This window comes from Labrus mixtus, chromosome 22 (genome assembly GCF_963584025.1).
Source record: "Labrus mixtus chromosome 22, fLabMix1.1, whole genome shotgun sequence".
NCBI lineage: Eukaryota > Metazoa > Chordata > Actinopteri > Labriformes > Labridae > Labrus > Labrus mixtus.
This window is the reverse complement of record NC_083633.1, coordinates 21,663,048-21,683,232: the sequence shown is the minus strand read 5'-3', so window position 1 is coordinate 21,683,232 and position 20,185 is coordinate 21,663,048. Positions and strand designations below refer to the sequence as shown.

At 43.7% G+C, this 20,185-nt stretch overlaps 2 protein-coding genes across 2 annotated transcripts; both read right to left on the bottom strand.

Annotated features, from left to right (window-relative positions):
- Positions 1-309: 309 nt before the first annotated feature.
- On the bottom strand, positions 310-6,940 carry ifng1 (interferon gamma 1). Its single transcript, XM_061030227.1, has 4 exons — positions 6,612-6,940; positions 5,381-5,452; positions 2,045-2,290; positions 310-1,926 (listed from the first exon to the last, which is right to left on the bottom strand). Exons 1-4 carry the CDS (start codon positions 6,729-6,731, stop codon positions 1,789-1,791), a joined length of 576 nt encoding a protein of 191 aa, XP_060886210.1. The 5' UTR covers positions 6,732-6,940; the 3' UTR covers positions 310-1,788.
- Positions 6,941-12,723: 5,783 nt separating this feature from the next.
- Positions 12,724-17,592, bottom strand: LOC132956601 (interferon gamma 1-like). Its single transcript, XM_061030142.1, has 4 exons — positions 17,347-17,592; positions 15,490-15,564; positions 14,690-14,929; positions 12,724-13,107 (listed from the first exon to the last, which is right to left on the bottom strand). The coding sequence occupies exons 1-4, from the start codon at positions 17,470-17,472 to the stop codon at positions 12,997-12,999; spliced, it is 552 nt and encodes a 183-aa protein (XP_060886125.1). The 5' UTR covers positions 17,473-17,592; the 3' UTR covers positions 12,724-12,996.
- Between the last annotated feature and the right edge of the window lie 2,593 nt (positions 17,593-20,185).

Genomic DNA, 20,185 nt, shown 5'->3' with positions numbered 1-20,185 from the left:
GAATCTTGAATTATTTGGAAACTTTGCATTTAAGCAGACAAACATGTTGTGTGGAGTTCCCCAAGGCTCGATGATGGGGCCTTGTTTTTTTTTTCATTTACAAAGTTACATTCAACAAGAAGAGGGATCATTTGCAATGCATCATGGGATGTGTTGAGCTCTATGGATGTGGGTGTTCGGGTCAATTTAAAAATCCCTCACAATTGGTCTTAACCAAAACGACCTCCATGTCAGAAATCTCGGTTTTGAATCTGAGCTTAACTTTGAGTGCCAAAGTGCACCAACAAAAACACATCAGGAAACAGGAAGTGCAATTAATTCAGATTTATTCAGTTGCATGTGCCAATCAATAAATTATCACAATCATACAATAACAAAATAAATTATCCTCTCAGTCACAGCAGAATGGTTCACCTTTAAATTAAACTCTTTAAATACACAACAAATAAATATAATAAATCAAACATTACACCCTCGAGTGCTGGACGACCTGTCAGCTTTACACTGTAAACATCTCCGTCAGCTCTTAGAGAACTACGGAGATACTGGTGTGGCGTTGGACAATCATTTCATGTTTTTAAAATGTGAAGATTATAAAATACAGAACGAAGGATTAACATAAAGAACCATGTGCGTTATGGACACGGACAAACTAGTTGAAACAGGAACATGCAGTTTGCCAAAACTCAGTAAAGACTAAATTAAAGACAAATGAACACAGTCTTTAAAGGAGACATATTCTGAAAACTCTTCCAGTGTTTCTGAACATATATCTGTGTAACCTGAGAGTCTACTGACCCACAACATGTGAAATAAACCATCCAGTCCTTTGTTTGTGGTCTGCATAAGTCTTACAACACAGAGATAAATGCTCTGTTTCAAATGTCTCTCCTTGTGATGTCACAGTGGGATTCTGGTAAAAATAAATCCCCTCCCCTCCCCTGGTATCTCCACCCATGGACTCCACCCCCAGCCTATTTTTATTCTCCCTAGTGAAGGACTGATGTCTACCAGGAAAACTCAGGGGGGGGTCATTGCATTTAAAGAGACACACACACCAAAACGGAGCGTTCTGAGAGAGCTGGTTTATACAGGGTCACAAACCTCCTCTGGTGCTTGATTCATGTTATATTTTGACCAAAGCACAGATGTTTCATTTAGACCACAGGGGGACTGTTTGAAAAGGTGGAGGAGGGGGCTGTTTGAAAAGGTGGAGGAGGGGGACTGTTTGAAAAGATGGAGGAGGGGGACTGTTTGAAAAGATGGAGGAGGGGGATAATATGTCCTCTTTAAACTAGTTTGTTGGGAACCTCCACGGGTAAAATATTATAAATATCAAGTTTGAATGGCGGAAACAGGCCACCGTAGTTTTAGTAAATGATAAAGGATCCAAGCTGATATCTCAGACGGACAATATCGACATTTAATTCTGACTTTTCATCTCAACAAATCAGCGGCTTAGTAATCAAAAATCAAGAAATCAAGTATTCCCAGGTCACATCCTGTGTTTGAGGAGGCGAGTTAGAAAACGTTCAAACCTTCAAGATTCAAACATCAGACTTGGTTAAAAAATAAAATAAAATGTACAAAGTTATTGGAGCTGTGGGTCGGAGGCTGCTGGTTAAACATCATCATCATAAATATATATTAAATTAACCCTTAATTAACTGTTAAATATGAATGTTCTTTGATCCGTTAAAAGCTTCTAATTAAATATTCCACATTTTACTGTTTTTTAAATATCTTAGTTATGTCACCGTCGTTACTCTGCCTCTTTCTGTTTCGGGCTCAGGGACGATTCTTGGCCCTCCGTGCTTGCCGTCTCCGCCGCCTCTGGTTAATGCGGTCGTCAGACAAGGAGCTCGCCGCCTCATACAGCCATGGTAGTTCCCACAATGCTTTGCTCTGGATGACCTCGTCCTCCATCTAGAAGAGAGGAAAACACAGACGGTGAATACGTTTATTTAAAACATGATGTAAGATCTGAACATGTGGGAGGAGCCTCTCCTGAACATCAGGGCCACGCCCCTCTGTGCGTCTCTACCTTGACGTGTTTGAGCGCCTGCAGACTCTGCAGAAGCTTCCCCTCCTCCTGGAAGCTGTGCCTCCTCAGGTCCTGGACCTTCTTCAGGATGCAGCTCAGCTCCACCCTGACGTCTTTGGTGGTCCCCTTCTCAGCATCACAGGGGTTAGGGAGCTCTGCTGTCTGAGGCGCCGGCAGCTGCTTCAACATGTGACCGAGGAGCTTCTCATACGCCTCCAACACGCCGCCCATATACACCTTCTGTGCCTGGAGAGAGAAACACAGAGGGATCAATGCTGGAGAACGGTTTACTGATCTGCAGATTCTATCTGGGAAAAAGAGTTTCAAGTCACTACGGGATGATTTTAAAAACATAGAAGAAGACGTCTGAAGTATTTGAATAAATGGTGAACGAGTCGTGAGTTTGAACTTTCTAAACTCAATGGAAGAAAACGTTGCGGTTTCCCACATGAGACGAGAGGAAACCTTAAAGGGGAACATGTCAATCATCAAAGTCAAAGTCTGTTGTTCACTGTTCACACATCAGCTTTCAAAAAGTTCTTTGGACGCACTCGCAGAGGGTCAGAGCTCCACGCCATATCGTGGCGTTGATTTCAAGACGTACGGTAACGAAAAGAAGGCGTCTGAACGTTTAGTCGATCTCAGATGAGTCACATGAAGAAACCAGAAATGATGACCTTTAACACCTTTGTTGTTGAGGTAATGGAAAAACACACAACAGGAAAACCCAGAGGAGGTGTGTGTGTGTGTGTGTGTGTGTGTGTGTGTGTGTGTGTGTGTGTGTGTGTGTGTGTGTGTGTGTCTGTGTGTGTGTGTGTGTGTGTGTGTGTGTGTGTGTGTGTGTGTGTGTGTGTGTCTGTGTGTGTGTGTGTGTGTGTGTGTGTGTGTGTCTCTGTGTGTGTGTCTCTGTGTGTGTGTGTGTGTGTGTGTCTGTGTGTGTGTGTGTGTGTGTGTGTGTGTGTGTGTGTGTGTGTGTGTGTGTGTCTGTGTGTGTGTGTGTGTGTGTGTGTGTGTGTGTGTCTGTGTGTGTGTGTCTGTGTGTGTGTGTCTGTGTGTGTGTGTGTGTGTGTGTGTGTGTGTGTGTGTGTGTCTGTGTGTGTGTGTGTGTGTGTGTGTGTGTGTGTCTCTGTGTGTGTGTCTCTGTGTGTGTGTGTGTGTGTGTCTGTGTGTGTGTGTGTGTGTGTGTGTGTGTGTGTCTCTGTGTGTGTGTCTCTGTGTGTGTGTGTGTGTGTGTGTGTGTGTGTGTGTGTGTCTGTGTGTGTGTGTGTGTGTGTGTGTGTGTGTGTGTGTGTGTGTGTGTGTGTGTGTGTGTGTCTGTGTGTGTGTGTGTGTCTGTGTGTGTGTGTCTCTGTGTGTGTGTGTGTGTGTGTGTGTGTGTGTGTGTCTGTGTGTGTGTGTCTCTGTGTGTGTGTGTGTGTGTGTGTGTGTGTGTGTGTCTGTGTGTGTGTGTGTGTGTGTGTGTGTGTGTGTGTGTGTGTGTGTGTGTGTGTGTGTCTGTGTGTGTGTTGTTAGACCAATCAGCAACATGATGCTGAAGTGTAACATCCTGCAGTTCCTGGAGTGTCCACTAGAGGCTGGCTGCAGGAGCACAGGAAGTCACATACACACCCATTCATATCTACAGTGCGTGGACTAGACTTATAGAGTCTATGAGCACGGCCAACAAAAGAATCTTTGAGATCCTCGATCCTGGACGGCAACGGTTTATTTAAAGACCTCAACCAGAAAGTTCAGGTAAATAATCACGTGACGTTAGCACGTTAGCAAGTAACAACAGTGCAGTACGTCAAACTAAACTTTAAAGTCTTTAAATGTGATGTTTCACACTTAAATGTAGAAATCAAGTATCTCCTCTGAAAATAACTCTGTGAGTCATGACTGTCTACAATGGGTGTAACACCTGAGTCCCACTGTCTGTGATGTTTTCAGAGTTTTCAGAGTCCTATCTTCACTTTGTTTACATCGCCCGGACAGCTCGCTCGCTTTAACAGTGAAAACAAAACTTTTGAAAAGACAAAGAAATGATTTGTACCAATCAGACGCCTCACAGTGTTTGTGTCTCCAACAAAGAAAACTTTCATGTCTTCTTGCTGAGAGTGAGATCGAACCGATCGCCTCCTGTGACGGCCAATCAGGAGCCGGGGATCAAACCCCAACCTACTGGGAGACGATGACTCTACCACTGAGCCATAGCCGCCCAAATGAATCGAAATGAATCTAAAGTTTGTGTTTGGATTTCTTTCTCTTGAGGTTGAATCTGTAACTTTTAGGAGCTTTTAAACGACTCAAATGCCAAAAAGATGAAAATATTAAAGTTCAGTTCATTGTCATCGAGTTTCTAAGGGCCGAACGTTTAGTTAGAATCGTCATGACAACAGACTTTAAAATGATTCTAGGAAAGCGGCCCGAGTTAGAGTCCGGCCTGTAGCTCCTTTCCTGCACTTCATACCCCCTCTCCCCCCTCCCTCTCTCTCTCTCTCTCCCCCCTCTCTCCCCCCCCCTCTCTCTCTCTCTCTCTCTCCCCCTCTATCTCTCTCTCTCTCCCCCCCTCTCTCTCTCTCTCCCCCCCTCTCTCTCTCTCTCCCCCCCTCTCTCTCTCTCCCCCCCCCTCTCTCTCTCTCTCTCTCTCTCTCCCCCCCTCTCTCCCCCTCTCTCTCTCTCTCTCTCTCCCCCCCTCTCTCTCTCTCCCCCCCTCTCTCTCTCGCCCCCCCTCTCTCTCTCGCCCTCTCTCTCTCCCTGATTTCCGACTCTATCCTATCATCTCATAAAAACAATTGGAGGTTTTTTCTTCTTCTGAAAGTCTCTGCGTCTGTTTCTGCCTCTTCTTCTGGTCGAGGGTAACGGAGGCTCGAATCAGAAAACTCTGTGACGCTCACACGACGCACATTAAGGCAAAACACGAGGGGCACTACTCTGCGTTTTCAATCAGAACATGTCGAATAACTTTCAGACTTAATGGGTAGCGAACAGCAAACACTGAGCATGAGGGGGAACCGGAGGTCTCCAGGTCAAACTGATCGTGAGTGAGTCGGGATCAAGAGACAGTTGGAACTATTTCTTCAGAGCCGTCAATGTCCACCATTACTTTTAGGTTTCCAGGTGCACCTGAGCTCGCCGTCTGCATCCTGTAACCACCATCTGGTTTGGCTCCTTTTAACTACATCGACTCTTTATGCTAAGCTAAGCTAATCACCTCCAGCCACTGATCTGTGGGAACTTGACTGCATGGTCATGTGGCACCTGTGAAATCTGTCTGACACCTTCACGTACACAAACTGACCACAGAGCGTTTGTTGAACTTAAATGGTGAGAATGTATCCGTTGACTTTGATTTACCTCCATCCTGCCGCTCAGAGGATCTCTGGAGAAGACGGGCTTCCTGTTGTATCGCTCTGCAGGAGAAATGTTCTGCAAGAAATACAAACAAGAAACATGTCAAACATCTGTCTCCCTTCAAAACACAAGACTGAGGAATACTAATCCTAAATAATCACTGAAGAGCATGAACAGCGGTGCATTCAAGGACAATCAGACATTGTGGATGTCACAGTAGAAAAATGAAGTAAAGCATTTTCAGACTCAAAAGTACAAATAAGAATCATACTTAATATGAACATGTGTGCTACTGTGTTAGGAAGAAGACACATTTTATTGTGGTGTGTTCATGGACAGTCAGACATTTGGATTTTAGAGAGTTTCTGTTGATGTGTTCCTTTACGCAACACAAACAAAGATTGTAAACGACTTTAAAAAGGGGGATTACGTTTTTACGAAGCTTTCTAAACTTTTTAGCAAACGTATTTGTACTGGTGCATTCATGGACAATCTGACATTTAAGCGACATTGTTGTTCTGTCAGTTATCAGTCTTTATTGATGCATTCAAGGAAACTCCGACAATATAAAATCAATCTGCAAATGAAGTCTGGAAGTTAAAGATATCAACATTACATTTAATTTAATTTAAACGTGTCTTACTTTAATGCAGATTGAAGGATTTTATGATATTTGTTGTTAAATGGGTCAAAAAGCTCAAGAGGAGTCGTACTGGAAAATGTACACAAAGAGTGTGTGGTGTGTGTGTGTGTGTGTGTGAGTGTGTGTGTGTGTGTGTGTGTGTGTGTGTGTGTGTGTGTGTGTGTGTGTGTGTGTGTGTGTGTGTGTGTGTGTGTGTGTGTGTGTGTTTGTGTGTTTGTGGTGAGAGCATCAGCGTGTGAAAGTACCAGGAGGAAACAGAAAGCTTGTACCTGAAGTACTGCACTGGTCATACTGGTTACATGTTTGAATGTTGATAAAGTGAAGTGTGTACTCACATAGTGCTGCACTGGTCATACTGGTTACATGTTTGAATGTTGATAAAGTGAAGTGTGTACTCACATAGTGCTGCACTGGTCATACTGGTTACATGTTTGAATGTTGATAAAGTGAAGTGTGTACTCACATAGTGCTGCACTGGTCATACTGGTTACATGTTTGAATGTTGATAAAGTGAAGTGTGTACTCACATAGTGCTGCACTGGTCATACTGGTTACATGTTTGAATGTTGATAAAGTGAAGTGTGTACTCACATAGTGCTGCAGGAGGCTCTGGAAGGTTCTGTTCATCTCTACAGGGATGTACGACCCCCTGACCTGACAGACAGCCAGACACAGGGACAGACAGACCACTGCCCTCGCCGTTGAAAACATCTTGTCACCACTTGAATATTACGATATGTCGCCGGTTCGATTCCTGATTGTGTCCGGGCCCGCTGCTTTCAATCCCTGCCGGAGCGAATCTGAGCTGGGAAAAGGCCGACTGGAGACTGTGAGGGTCCGAGTGTCTCTGTCCCTGAAGCTGGCTCAAACTGTTTGACTTCTCAAAGAGCTTCGTATTTATAACTCTGAAAGCGAGCGAGGCAAAGTGGCAGAGAGACACAGACGCACAGCGGGGAAAGAGAGAGAGAGAGAGAGAGAGAGCGATGATCTAGGTGTGAAAAGTGTGGTTTGTCTAGTTTCCTTTAAATCACCAAACTTCATAGAAGTGGGTGAGGGGTCTCCCACACATGTGTGTCAAACAGCCATCATCCGCCCTCTGCAGAAATTCACTTACCATATGTTTTAATGGTGGTTATACTGGTCATACTGGGAGCTCTGATAGAGGCCTGTGTTTCATGCAACTCGAAGCATTACACTGATGTTCAGATCAGCTGGAAGTCGATGGAAAGGGAAACATACATCATCTGTTTCTGATGGTGATTCATAAATTAACTTCGCCCTCAAGGCTGCTGATGGAGCGCCATCAGAGACCACTGAAACGCCATTATCCCACCGGGTCCCCCTGAAAATGTAAATACGATGCATCCACGAGAAATGTTAAAAATGTTGTTTAACCGCTGACAGGCACAGAGTCTGCTAACATTAAGAAATACAGTTTTAAGGCCTTTAGGTGCAAGAAAGAGATAATCAGGTCTCGTTACAACCAATCAAGTGTCTCTTCAAGACATTCTGGACAGGAAACAGTTTAATTTCAATGTTTGAAGTAGCTTTACAAAGTAAAACATTTAATCTTTCAGATTAACCAAACGTTCGTGGATGTGTGTCTTATTTTGAAAGTTTAAACTTTGACTGTAACCAAACGTTCGTGGATGTGTGTCTTATTTTGAAAGTTTAAACTTTGACTCTAACCAAAGGTTCGTGGATGTGTGTCTTATTTTGAAAGTTTTAAATCGGCTTTCATCAATAAGATCAAAATGAGAAAAAAACTGTTGATGGGAAACGAAGGATTAAGAAACTGCTAAACAGATTTTATATTGTTAGAAACAATAATGTCGGCGTATTGGCTTCACTTTAGTTTGTTCATCATCATTCATTCAAACATTTCAGAAGTTCTTCACTTGACTGACAGGAAATAATGTCATGTAGCTGACACCCCAGCTGGGTGTGAGGTGTTTCTACCGAGGGAGCATTCCCTCGTTTCGCTTAAAGGAAACACTAACACGAGCCTTTTCTTGTTACTCAACTATTAATACACACAGGGCGCCGCGAGTATCTGGAAACTAAGAGTTCATCAAAATCAGCCCAGACTGTGAAAGGTGGGAAATACCTGGGCAGCTACATGACAGGAAAGAGAAACTAAAGAAGAAACCAAGGTGGGCCTGCGCTTCACAGAAAAGGTTTTACTGTAAACTTCAGAAAGCTGCGCAGACGTCCATGACGTCTATACTGTACACCCGGACGTCCATACTGTACACCCGGACGTCCACGACGTCTATACTGTACACCCGGACGTCCACGACGTCTATACTGTACACCCGGACTTCCACGACGTCCATACTGTACACCCGGACGTCCACGACGTCTATACTGTACACCCGGACGTCCACGACGTCTATACTGTACACCCGGACATCTATACTGTACACCCGGACGTCTATACTGTACACCCGGACGTCCACGACATCTATACTGTACACCCGGACGTCTATACTGTACACCCGGACGTCTATACTGTACACCCGGACATCTATACTGTACACCCGGACATCTATACTGTACACCCGGACATCTATACTGTACACCCGGACGTCCACGACATCCATACTGTACACCCGGACGTCCACGACGTCCATACTGTACACCCGGACATCTATACTGTACACCCGGACGTCCACGACGTCTATACTGTACACCCGGACGTCCACGACGTCTATACTGTACACCCGGACTTCCACGACGTCCATACTGTACACCCGGACGTCCACGACGTCTATACTGTACACCCGGACTTCCACGACGTCCATACTGTACACCCGGACGTCCACGACGTCTATACTGTACACCCGGACGTCTATACTGTACACCCGGACATCTATACTGTACACCCGGACGTCTATACTGTACACCCGGACATCTATACTGTACACCCGGACATCTATACTGTACACCCGGACGTCCACGACGTCTATACTGTACACCCGGACGTCTATACTGTACACCCGGACGTCTATACTGTACACCCGGACGTCCACGACGTCTATACTGTACACCCGGACGTCTATACTGTACACCCGGACATCTATACTGTACACCCGGACGTCCACGACGTCTATACTGTACACCCGGACATCTATACTGTACACCCGGACGTCCACGACGTCTATACTGTACACCCGGACGTCTATACTGTACACCCGGACGTCTATACTGTACACCCAGACGTCTATACTGTACACCCGGACGTCCACGACGTCTATACTGTACACCCGGACGTCTATACTGTACACCCGGACGTCTATACTGTACACCCGGACGTCTATACTGTACACCCGGACGTCTATACTGTACACCCGGACTTCCACGACGTCTATACTGTACACCCGGACGTCTATACTGTACACCCGGACGTCTATACTGTACACCCAGACGTCTATACTGTACACCCGGACGTCTATACTGTACACCCGGACATCTATACTGTACACCCGGACGTCTATACTGTACACCCAGACGTCTATACTGTACACCCAGACGTCTATACTGTACACCCAGACGTCTATACTGTACACCCGGACGTCTATACTGTACACCCAGACGTCTATACTGTACACCCAGACGTCTATACTGTACACCCGGACGTCTATACTGTACACCCGGACTTCCACGACGTCTATACTGTACACCCGGACGTCTATACTGTACACCCGGACGTCTATACTGTACACCCGGACGTCTATACTGTACACCCGGACGTCTATACTGTACACCCGGACGTCCACGACGTCTATACTGTACACCCGGACTTCCACGACGTCTATACTGTACACCCGGACGTCTATACTGTACACCCGGACTTCCACGACGTCTATACTGTACACCCGGACTTCCACGACGTCTATACTGTACACCCGGACGTCCACGACGTCTATACTGTACACCCGGACGTCTATACTGTACACCCGGACGTCTATACTGTACACCCGGACTTCCACGACGTCTATACTGTACACACCGCCGACATGTCGGGTCGTAAAGTTTGTTCAAGATGACGAGATTTCATTGAGAAAAAGTCAAAGGGGGCGGAGTAACCAAATGTTTAACTTTACCTTCAGGCCCCTCCCTCCATCGAGCCCCCCCCCCCCCCCCCCCCCCCCATCAGAGGACGTCTGACGACATGGTGGATTCACGATCAGTCTGCATACATGAGACATGCCCACTATGCTGTGGGAAATGCATTCTCAGAACCAGAACCAGAACCAGAACCAGAACCAGAACCAGAGAGCCGAAGAGTCAGAGACTGAATAAAGGAAACCTGTCGACTGATAAATATGAATGTTTGAAGCCTGAGTGAGTCTGTGAGTGTATTTCCAACATGGCGACCCCCATCGTTTGGCTTTATAGCGCCGCTTTAGAAATTAATGTGTGACGTCACCGAGACTACGTCCATGTTTCATACAGTTCATGTACCTCCGCTTCAAAACTGAAACTGAATTTAGAGTCGATCTCAGCAGGAAGGAGCCGAAACAATGCAGGAAACAGGAAGACAAACAGGAAGAGGGCAGGTAGAGGCTCAGGTGTTAAAGCACTCGGGTATCCCCTGCTTACACACACACACACACACACACACACACACACACACACACACACACACAGAGACACACACACACACACACACACACACACACACACACACACACACACACACAGAGAGACACACACACACACACACACACACACACACACAGAGACACACACACACACACACACACACACACACAGAGACACACACACACACACAGAGAGACACACACACACACACACAGAGACACACACACACACACACACACACACACACACACACACACACACACACACACACAGAGACACACACACACACACAGAGAGACACACACACACACACACACACACACACACACACACACACACAGAGACACACACACACACACACACACACACACAGAGACACACACACACACACACACACACACACACACACATACACACACACACACACACACACACACACACACACACACACACACACACACACACACACACACACACAGAGACACACACACACACACACACACACACACACACACACACACACACATACACACACACACACACACACACACACACACACACACACACAGGAAGACGTGTCTGTCTCTTTCTAACATCACTGATTTTCTCCTGAAATTCTGCTGAAGTTCTTCTAAATCTCTCAGTAAAAGTTGAAAAACAAACCAATAATAAAGAAACAGGTAAAATCCAGGCAAGAACCACAATGAGAGACAAAACTCAAACAACCGGTCCTGGACTTTTAAAGTCGGCTCATGTCGAGGGGAACTATGGCATGATTTACAGAACAAGACGTTTAGCGCTCTGTCCCCCGTTAGCGCCCTGTGCTACACTCACGCTTCATATGGGCAGTAAGACCTCTCAGGAGTCCTGATCAGACTTTTTAAGACCTCTTTATGATCTGCAGTAACTCTGAGTTATAAATGAAACAGACGCTTTGCTTTAGAGAACTTTTAACTTTTTCTTTATCTTTTAAAAACTAATACTGTAATTTACAAAGACCATATCAAATACTCAAAGAGCGTTCATGAGATGACAAAGAGGAGGTGTTGTTACTCCAACAGTTCTTGAAGGTGTGAAGAGTCAAAAGGAAATCACAAACTTCATCTTTTCCAAACCTCAGCTGGTGATTCACTGTTGGACCTTTTCCATTCTAAGCTAACGTAACGTTTTCTCTCCTCAGAGGCAGAAAAGTCCCGTCAGAGGGGAAACCCCTCAGACCGGCAGACAGGTAAAGACTGTGTGTGTGTGTGTGTGTGTGTGTGTGTGTGTGTGTGTGTGTGTGTGTGTGTGTGTGTGTGTGTGTGTGTGTGTGTATGCAAAGTGGGGCACTGACTAAAAACCAGAGTCAGTAGACCACCAGGAGAGGAGGGGAAGTCCCTGCGTGTGATTGGTTTAGGAGCTGGGGAATATGATGATGTCAGAGTGATGTCACAGGAATAACTGCTGACCCTCCCAGGATCTGATTTTTATCAACATATTTACATTCTATCAGAGCTGTTAGCGTTAGCCTCCTGGCTAACATTAGCGCCCTCTGCCTGTGCTCTCCTCAGACTTTGGAGCTGATTGAAAAAAGTTTGTTATCAAGTTCTTGGGGTCAAATGCTGCCTCCTTTTCTTCTTCTTTATTTCCTGACTCTGTGCACTGGGCCCGCTAACGTAACATTTCAAAATAAAAGTCTCAAGAGCTTTTAAGAAGTGAGGTTTAAATAAAATGTGTTTGTTGCTTTAAATAAGGATGGACCATGTTTTTTTCCGACCTCAGAGCCCCTCAGTGTCTCTCTTTCTGTATTCCTGTTTTAATCCTACAAGCCGAGTCAGGGTCAAGGGTCAAGGGTCACAAGTGAGCCACGGCTAGAGACCCGTATGTGTGGCATCTAAACACGCTGATTACGGATTGTGAAGGCGAGATCAACGGCAGCTTTTCTAAATCTGTTGTCATCACTTTAGACTCGACGCTGCAGGCGATGCTGTGATAATCCTCGTCACGTTAGCTTCACGTTAGCTTCACGTTAGCTTCACGTTAACGCAGCTAAAAGGTGATTAAACCGGTGAAACAAAGAAGAACATGAAGCTTCCAGTGATGCTGACGTGAGATTTTATTCAAACAAACACAGAAATAACTTAAGTTTAAATTAATCATAAATTATATTAAATTAGCTCAAACATAAATATGACTCAGTGAAGTGACTGGATTGTGAAATATTTAAAACCTTAAATAACGTGTCAAACTGTAACAGTGGAGCGGTGTTGTCATGGAAACCTCACTTAGATTAACTCAGTTATAAAACAATAAAAACATGAAGATTATGATAACTTGAGAATACTTGTAGTCCAGAGAAATGATTGGTTATCGTCTTGATGGTCGATCATTAAGCAGAGGAGTGGGCGGGGCCACATGATCTGTGGTCAATCACAGAAGCCGCCTGGTAGATCTCTCTGAACTGAGCCAGAGCCCGCTTCTGAACCTCGTGGTCGTCAACCTGTCGAGAAAAAACAAAGAAATTATTCATTTATGAGGCAACTTAGAAACACGTCTTTTTCACGTTTATCTGTTTAAAGGACCAATCAGTGAGATGATAAAGGTATCTTACTATCAGACATTAAGGAAACATGTTGAAGTGCTGGCTTCTCTGACAACAATGCAGCAGCCAGTATGTCCTCCTTCTAACTTTAGATTCTGCTCCTGAATGCTCTGGATTTGTTTGGACCAGAGAAGGTAGGCGCTTTTAAGACACGCCCCCACACGGCCGTTTTGGACGCCCCTCGGTTTGTCAGATATGAGAGCAGTTATCAGGTCAACAGGTGTTGCAGCGATGGAAGCGGGCAAGAGAAGTGGTTCAGATAGAAGTGATTGTACCCGACCTAAAAAGCCTCTGCATGTTTCTAATAAGCTCCACGAGCAGAAACGTGCTCAAACTAGGATCAATATTGGAGATGCTTTTGAAAAATGGAGAGAGGTTAGAACACAGAAAGGTTTACAGACCCATGCAGAGCTGGATAAACACTGAAGCTTCAGAGTCCACCACATGGTGACCTGTGTGAGGAGGGGGGGGGGGGAGACAGCTCTCTATGATGTAAAATGTACACATTTTAAACACTAGGGGTCATTGCTCCTTTTCTGTATTTGAGTCAGACACTAAGAAACTCAATCTCAGTCTCTATGTGACAACAAACAAGAACTTTTGATACCTCATAGAAATATTCAAATAATAGACATACTTTTATCGGCACGTTTCTGAAAGATTATTGCAGCTGTTACATCCTGTTTCACTGAAGGAATCTTCAGAAGCAGTTCATGGCTATAAGATAAAAATGAAACCAACCACTAACACGTTAAGTATGTGTATGAGAGCCTTTTATCTGCTGAGTCATTCTTGGGCCTTTAAATCTGAAAGTGTTAAAGTGTTGCATGAAAGGGAGTTTGAATCTCTCCACAACAACTTTCATTTCTTTAGAGAAAACGACAGAAACAAAACCAGTGTGCTGTGAGAGGTCAAAAGGTCACACACATCGTGACTGAATGAGAAAAGAGCCTGAACTCTTGGTCTGTCCTTCACAATAAACTTCAGTTCAAAGTTTAGTTTCCTGTGACGAAGATGACTTGATAACCGATATTGGCTGTTTGCTAATCTTAGGTATTGAACCTGCACTGGAGACCAAGAATAAGAAAAGAAACCTCTCCAGCTCCCTCAAGGTCTGGCCCACAAGACTTAAACACGAGCGTCAACGTGTCGGTCTAATAAAGTTAATAAAGTAGATCTTCATGCTTCACGTGCTGCTGGAGCTTTTCAACCTTTCACTCTCCGTGCACCATGGTAGTCTGTGAAGTTGTGTCTGAAAACCCGACTCTGCTTTTGCAGACGTGCGACGACAAAGTTTCTGAAGTTTATTTAAAATAAAACATTTGTTTGCATTATCGTTTGCGGGCATACATCTGAGCTTTCAAGCTTTTTTTTAGGTACGCCAATGACGACAAGTAAAACACAGTGTCTCAGTTTTTATTGTTTAAGTTTCGTCATCCTGATTTGAAAGTCATTAAGATTTAGCTGCCTGGTCCCTCACCTTTATTCTGTTCAGTTTGCGGAGCACGTCCTCTCTGTTGTGGTTCAGCTGGCTCAGGTCGTCCAGGCGTCTCTTCATCTTCTCCGTCTTCTCCTGAAGATTCCTCAGATCCGACTCCACCTGAGGAAATTGGTCCAGCAGAGTCGGGGTCTGGGGGTTGTTGCTGTGCTTCAACACACTGGAGAAGATCCTCATGTAGACGTCCAGAGTGGCGTTCATGAGCTGAAGTTCTTCTTTTCTCTGAGGAGAAGAGGAAGGGAAACGCCTGGGAGTCAGTACTCTGGGATTAGATCGCTGTGGCTTAATGGTTTAAAATGATAATAAAAAACAATATTAAACTTTATATACGACAGTAAACGCCCAATTGACCCGACTTAATAGTGAATTAATTAACATAATGTATTTATTGTGGCCTAAAAGGTGAAGATGTTAAACAGTAAGAGATATTTACAAACGTTTATCTCTGGATCTTTTAAAGGAAGGTCGCTCTTTCTTCTCTCTTAACATGACATGATGTAAGAATATTACGTCTACTTTACTTGACTTTGAAATGGAAATGTTAGGTATGGAGTTCCTCAAGGCTCAATCCTGGATCCTCTTGTATTTTTCCCGAACATGAACAAACATTTCTGTCCATTTTTTGACTATTTTATTTTGTGGAAATGTGTGGAAATTATTCATGACTAAGAATAGTTAGTTGGGCAGTGTGTGTTTGTGTGTGTGTGTGTGTGTGTGTGTGTGTGTGTGTGTGTGTGTGTGTGTGTGTGTGTGTGTGTGTGTGTGTGTGTGTGCACGCTTACCTGGCAGGAGGTGTTGATGCTACGAATGACAGAATTGAAGAGAGGATGAGTACTGATCTCTGGCCTCTTCAGATTCTAAAACAAACACAAACACATCTTAATACACACACATATGAGGCGACGCCTGCGAGCTCGTTCAGGCAGTCAACTCAAGCTGCACTGATTTCACACTTCACATGCCTCATTATCTACAATCACCTGACAACACCTCCTCGCTCAGCCCCACCTCAGCGTCCCCCTGCAGACTCCGACTGGGGGTTTAAGATATCATCCCATCACTCCTCAAACTTCTGCATGTAACTTAAAAACCGCTAGGAGTGATGAGGTCGGAGCCTAGACGCCAAAAACAAAGTATGTTCTGCTGCAGTAAATATTTTTAAGGATACAAATGTGAGTCGTCAGACTAACAAAAGTACAGTCTACACTTACACCAGATCATTCTAGCTGCCTCCTGACTGAAGATAGCACATTATAAGACTTGTGTATCATTTGTGTTTCTTTGTCTTTGTGTGGTGTTTATTACTGTGTATACATTTAGTAACTGTATGAAAAGGCTAGTATTTGTCTGCATTGACTGTGATCTAACATTTAAAGCACATCTCTGGGATCACGGTTCACTGTTTGGATAAATCTACTTTACAAACGTTACATTTATTAAGTGCAACCTTTGAAGATTTTAAGCTTTTAAAAGAGATGTTTAATAATGCCAACACTGCAAGAATATTCAGCTGGTGTTTATCTTCAGTATTAAAAGTTTTAAACTTTATTACAAGGGCTGAGGTTTTTTGCTTCAGTTGTCTTGTACGAATCTTTGAGCTCGCCGACACTTTGTTCACAATCGAGGAATCAAAGTTAAATGACCTGCCACTGTGAAAAAATCGGAAAAGTCCAATGGCTTTGCTGGTCATAATTGTTGTTAATTGTCGTTTCCCAGGATCATCCGAGAGCTTCATTCAAACTTGTATGAAATAAAGTCCCCATAGCTGTCTTCTTGTAATGATTCGAATGATAATTTGCTGTGTTGACCGACTACATCAAAATGTTTAAGTGCCTTATGTAACATCTGGTCGCCCTCACCATCAGTCTTTATACAAGTTTTTAATGAATATTAAAAAGTATTTATTCATTTTAAGTTTGTTCTCTAGATATTAACTTGCTACCAGTGAATGTCAAGGATGGCTTCTTTTGATTTTTGCAATTTCTAGATGATTACTTTAACAAACAGTTTGATGTAAGGTCACGAGAAGACAGTTTGGTTATGTTGAGATCAAAAAATAGTTATTGCATGATCACAACAATAAACAATGCATATAACTTATAACTCATAACTTATATATAAGATAAGATAACTACCCAAACAAATGTTTCATTTACTTTAAATTATTTTACATGCATCAAACAGCTGATTCAGCACATTTAGTTGCCTGGATTTGTCTCGTGAAAATCCCAAATCAGACTTTAATTGGTTAAATTTTAAATTCTGCATTAAATTATAAACCCAGTAAATTGTACAACTGGTGACATAATAAGTCATTTGTAATGAAAAGGATATCAATGAAAGTGAAAGCTTGCATCACTGCAGAGGATTCTGTGATTTTAATCCAGTGTAAAACTATCTTTTGTAGGTCACAGAGGCCCTGCTGCAGAGCCTAAAACAGATTTCAAAAACATCTTAATTCCCTTTTGATTTGCTGCATGCATCCCTTAATTATAAAATACTTCTACTTCTGTTATATTTAAAGACATTTCCCTTAAATTTAGCAGTTAAATCTATAAAATGTAATCAGATTTTTAACAAACTTGAAAACTACAGAGGATCTAAAATTGTGCCCTGAGGGACGCCAAAGATAAACTCACCAGAATGTTTGCGATGGACTCATGGTGATCTTTTAGTTCCTCAGAGTTAGAATGGAGAGGACTCCCAATTGCCAAGACAACTCCCAGCAAGACCAGTAGACACACTGAACCGCAGCACAAAGACATATTGGACCTCTTTGATGTGTATCAAGATAGATTCGAAGGATAAATGTTGTCTTGAAGACGGCTGAAGAAGTTAAGAGTGTGATGATGGGTTGTCTAATCACTGATACTCTCTGTTGACCTGTGGCTCTATATATACAGCTGTATCACTGGGTGTCTCATTATGTGTCTGTGTGTGGTTGTGTATCTGTGGTCTGTGGGCTTTCAGCAGCAGCAGCAGAAACAGTTTTCCTCTAAAAGTCACTCTGCTGCTGCTAAAGGTGCACACACAGGAGACTCCCTGGTCAGGTTTCCATTCACGTCCATATACTGAACACCTACACACTCACATACCCAGGACACTCCCTGGTCAGAGTGGTTTACCTGGAGCAAGACCAGTTCATCTAAATTTACGTAGAATTCTGTGCGTGTAGCAGCGCAAACCAAGCTGATCTCAGGTTAACCAGTCTTGCCAGTAACAGCATCATCAGTGTGTGTGTGTGTGTGTGTGTGTGTGTGTGTGTGTGTGTGTGTGTGTTCATCAGCGGGTGCGTTCATTGAGTTCAAAGAGTGCATCAAACCTCATTTAAGCTTTATGAAACTGTGCAGATCGTTTGTGTATGTTTGCAGATAGTATGCAAGCTTTATTTTTCATGTAACTGCATGCATGCACTCACAAGTACTGCCCTGCAAAAACTTACCAAGTGTAAAAATCTCAATACACTATACATTATCCACAGTCCCCTGACACATCCACATGAACATGCTGTTTCATGATATTACCAGCAAGAATTAAGGCCTGAATGGCTTGCAACATGTTAAACTGTTAGCAGAATGCTACGTAGGCTACTTTTCTTGGACTTCTCATTAAAAAAGCTAAACGAGTGATTTTGATATCTTGAAACAAGATGTCTTAGACTTCAGGTAAATGTAGTTTAAACTGTGTTTTCCCAGCTACAGTGGTCTTCCTGGGCTGCTGCTTGCAAATGTTAGCATCCATGCACAAGTTTAGCTTCTCAACACATGAGATTCGTCTTCCTGTAGTTGTTCTTACTTCTGCAAAGTTTACAGTCAGGCAGACTTTTTCAAAATTTCTCTTCTTCATCTTAACTCTACATGACTTCATGTCTGAGGTGGGGAACTGCAAACAGCTGCAGCGACTATGGATGATGTTGTTTTCTCCTTATGAACTAATTTACAGGAACTGGCAAACCCTCTGAGGTTAAAGGTCAAACTTAAAGTCTCATGGAATATCAGACGCTAAGCAGGTTCATAACTCTGAAATCCGTGGATTGATTCAATCGCCTCCGCCCGTTTCTCCCTTCTCTGCTGCTGGAATACCTCTCCATGTTCAACACCGAGCCATTCAAAATCAAATCATTACTCCAGACTCCAGACATGTTGTTGTTTGTTTGTAATGTTGCTATTTGTCACTTTTCTGTTTTGACCTTTAACCAAACCATCCAATCAGCGCATTTCATTACCTCAAACTGTGAAAGGATTATTTTTTACTCGTGCATGAATGTGTGTGCGCCTCCTTGATGTTGTAGCTGGAGCAGGTGGAGCTCATGTTCCACTACTTCACGACTTATTAAATGTTTCAGGCAGAAACCTCATCACGCTGTTGGAAAAAATAAGTTCAAGCGTTTCATGACGAGAAACCTGCATGCGTCACATCCAGGCTCAACCAGTGGATGTTGTAAATAAGTCAAAGTGGGTGCTGCTGACTCTCACTCTGACGCTGCGTGGACCCCCAGGACTGGCAGGAGAAACCCCCTACTCAAAGGTCCTGTTTGGATTCTTACACGTTAATACAAGTTACGCCTGTGCGCCGCATTTGGAGTCCTCTGATTATTCCTCTTTTATTGAGCGAGGCAGTTTGACCCCAGCTTCCTGTGTTCGTGCTAAGCTAGTCTAAACAGCTCCTGGGGTTGAATCTGTAATGGACCTACAGAGATGTAACTGATGTGACCTCATTCTACTTTTGACTAAGTTTACACATTGTCTTAGTGGAATAAAGCTTTGTGTTAGTGAATCATATTTATTCTCTTAGTAGTCAGTCTTGGTTCATTTGGGTGGTTGTTCCACAGCTGTGTGATTTCATAAGTAAATCTTAAAGGACCAATCAGTGAGATGTGTAGAGAGTGAGATGATAAAGGTATCTTACTATCTGATCATTAAGGAAACATGTTGAAGTGCTGGCTTCTCTGACAACAATGCAGCAGTCAGTATGTCCTCATTCTAACTTTAGATTCTGCTCCTGAATGCTCTGGATTTGTTTGGACCAGAGAAGGTAGGCGCTTTTAAGACACCCCCCCACACGGCCGTTTTGGACGCCCCTCTGTTTGCCAGATATGAGAGCAGTTATCAGGTCAACAGGTGTTGCAGTGATGGAAGCGGGCAAGAGAAGTGGTTCAGATAGAAGTGATTGTACCCGACCTAAAAAGCCTCTGCATGTTTCTAATAAGCTCCACGAGCAGAAACGTGCTCAAACTAGGATCAATATTGGAGATGCTTTTGAAAAATGGAGAGAGGTTAGAACACAGAAAGGTTTACAGACCCATGCAGAGCTGGATAAACACTGAAGCTTCAGTGTCCACAACTTTCTTTCCCACTTCATTGAGGTAGAAATGATTCTGCGTTGGGACATAAAAACATCAGTGTTGGATCTCACTGATGTTCCAGGTGAACGTGTAAAACCAGAGGAGCGCTCATGGTGTCAGAATATGTTCCGTGA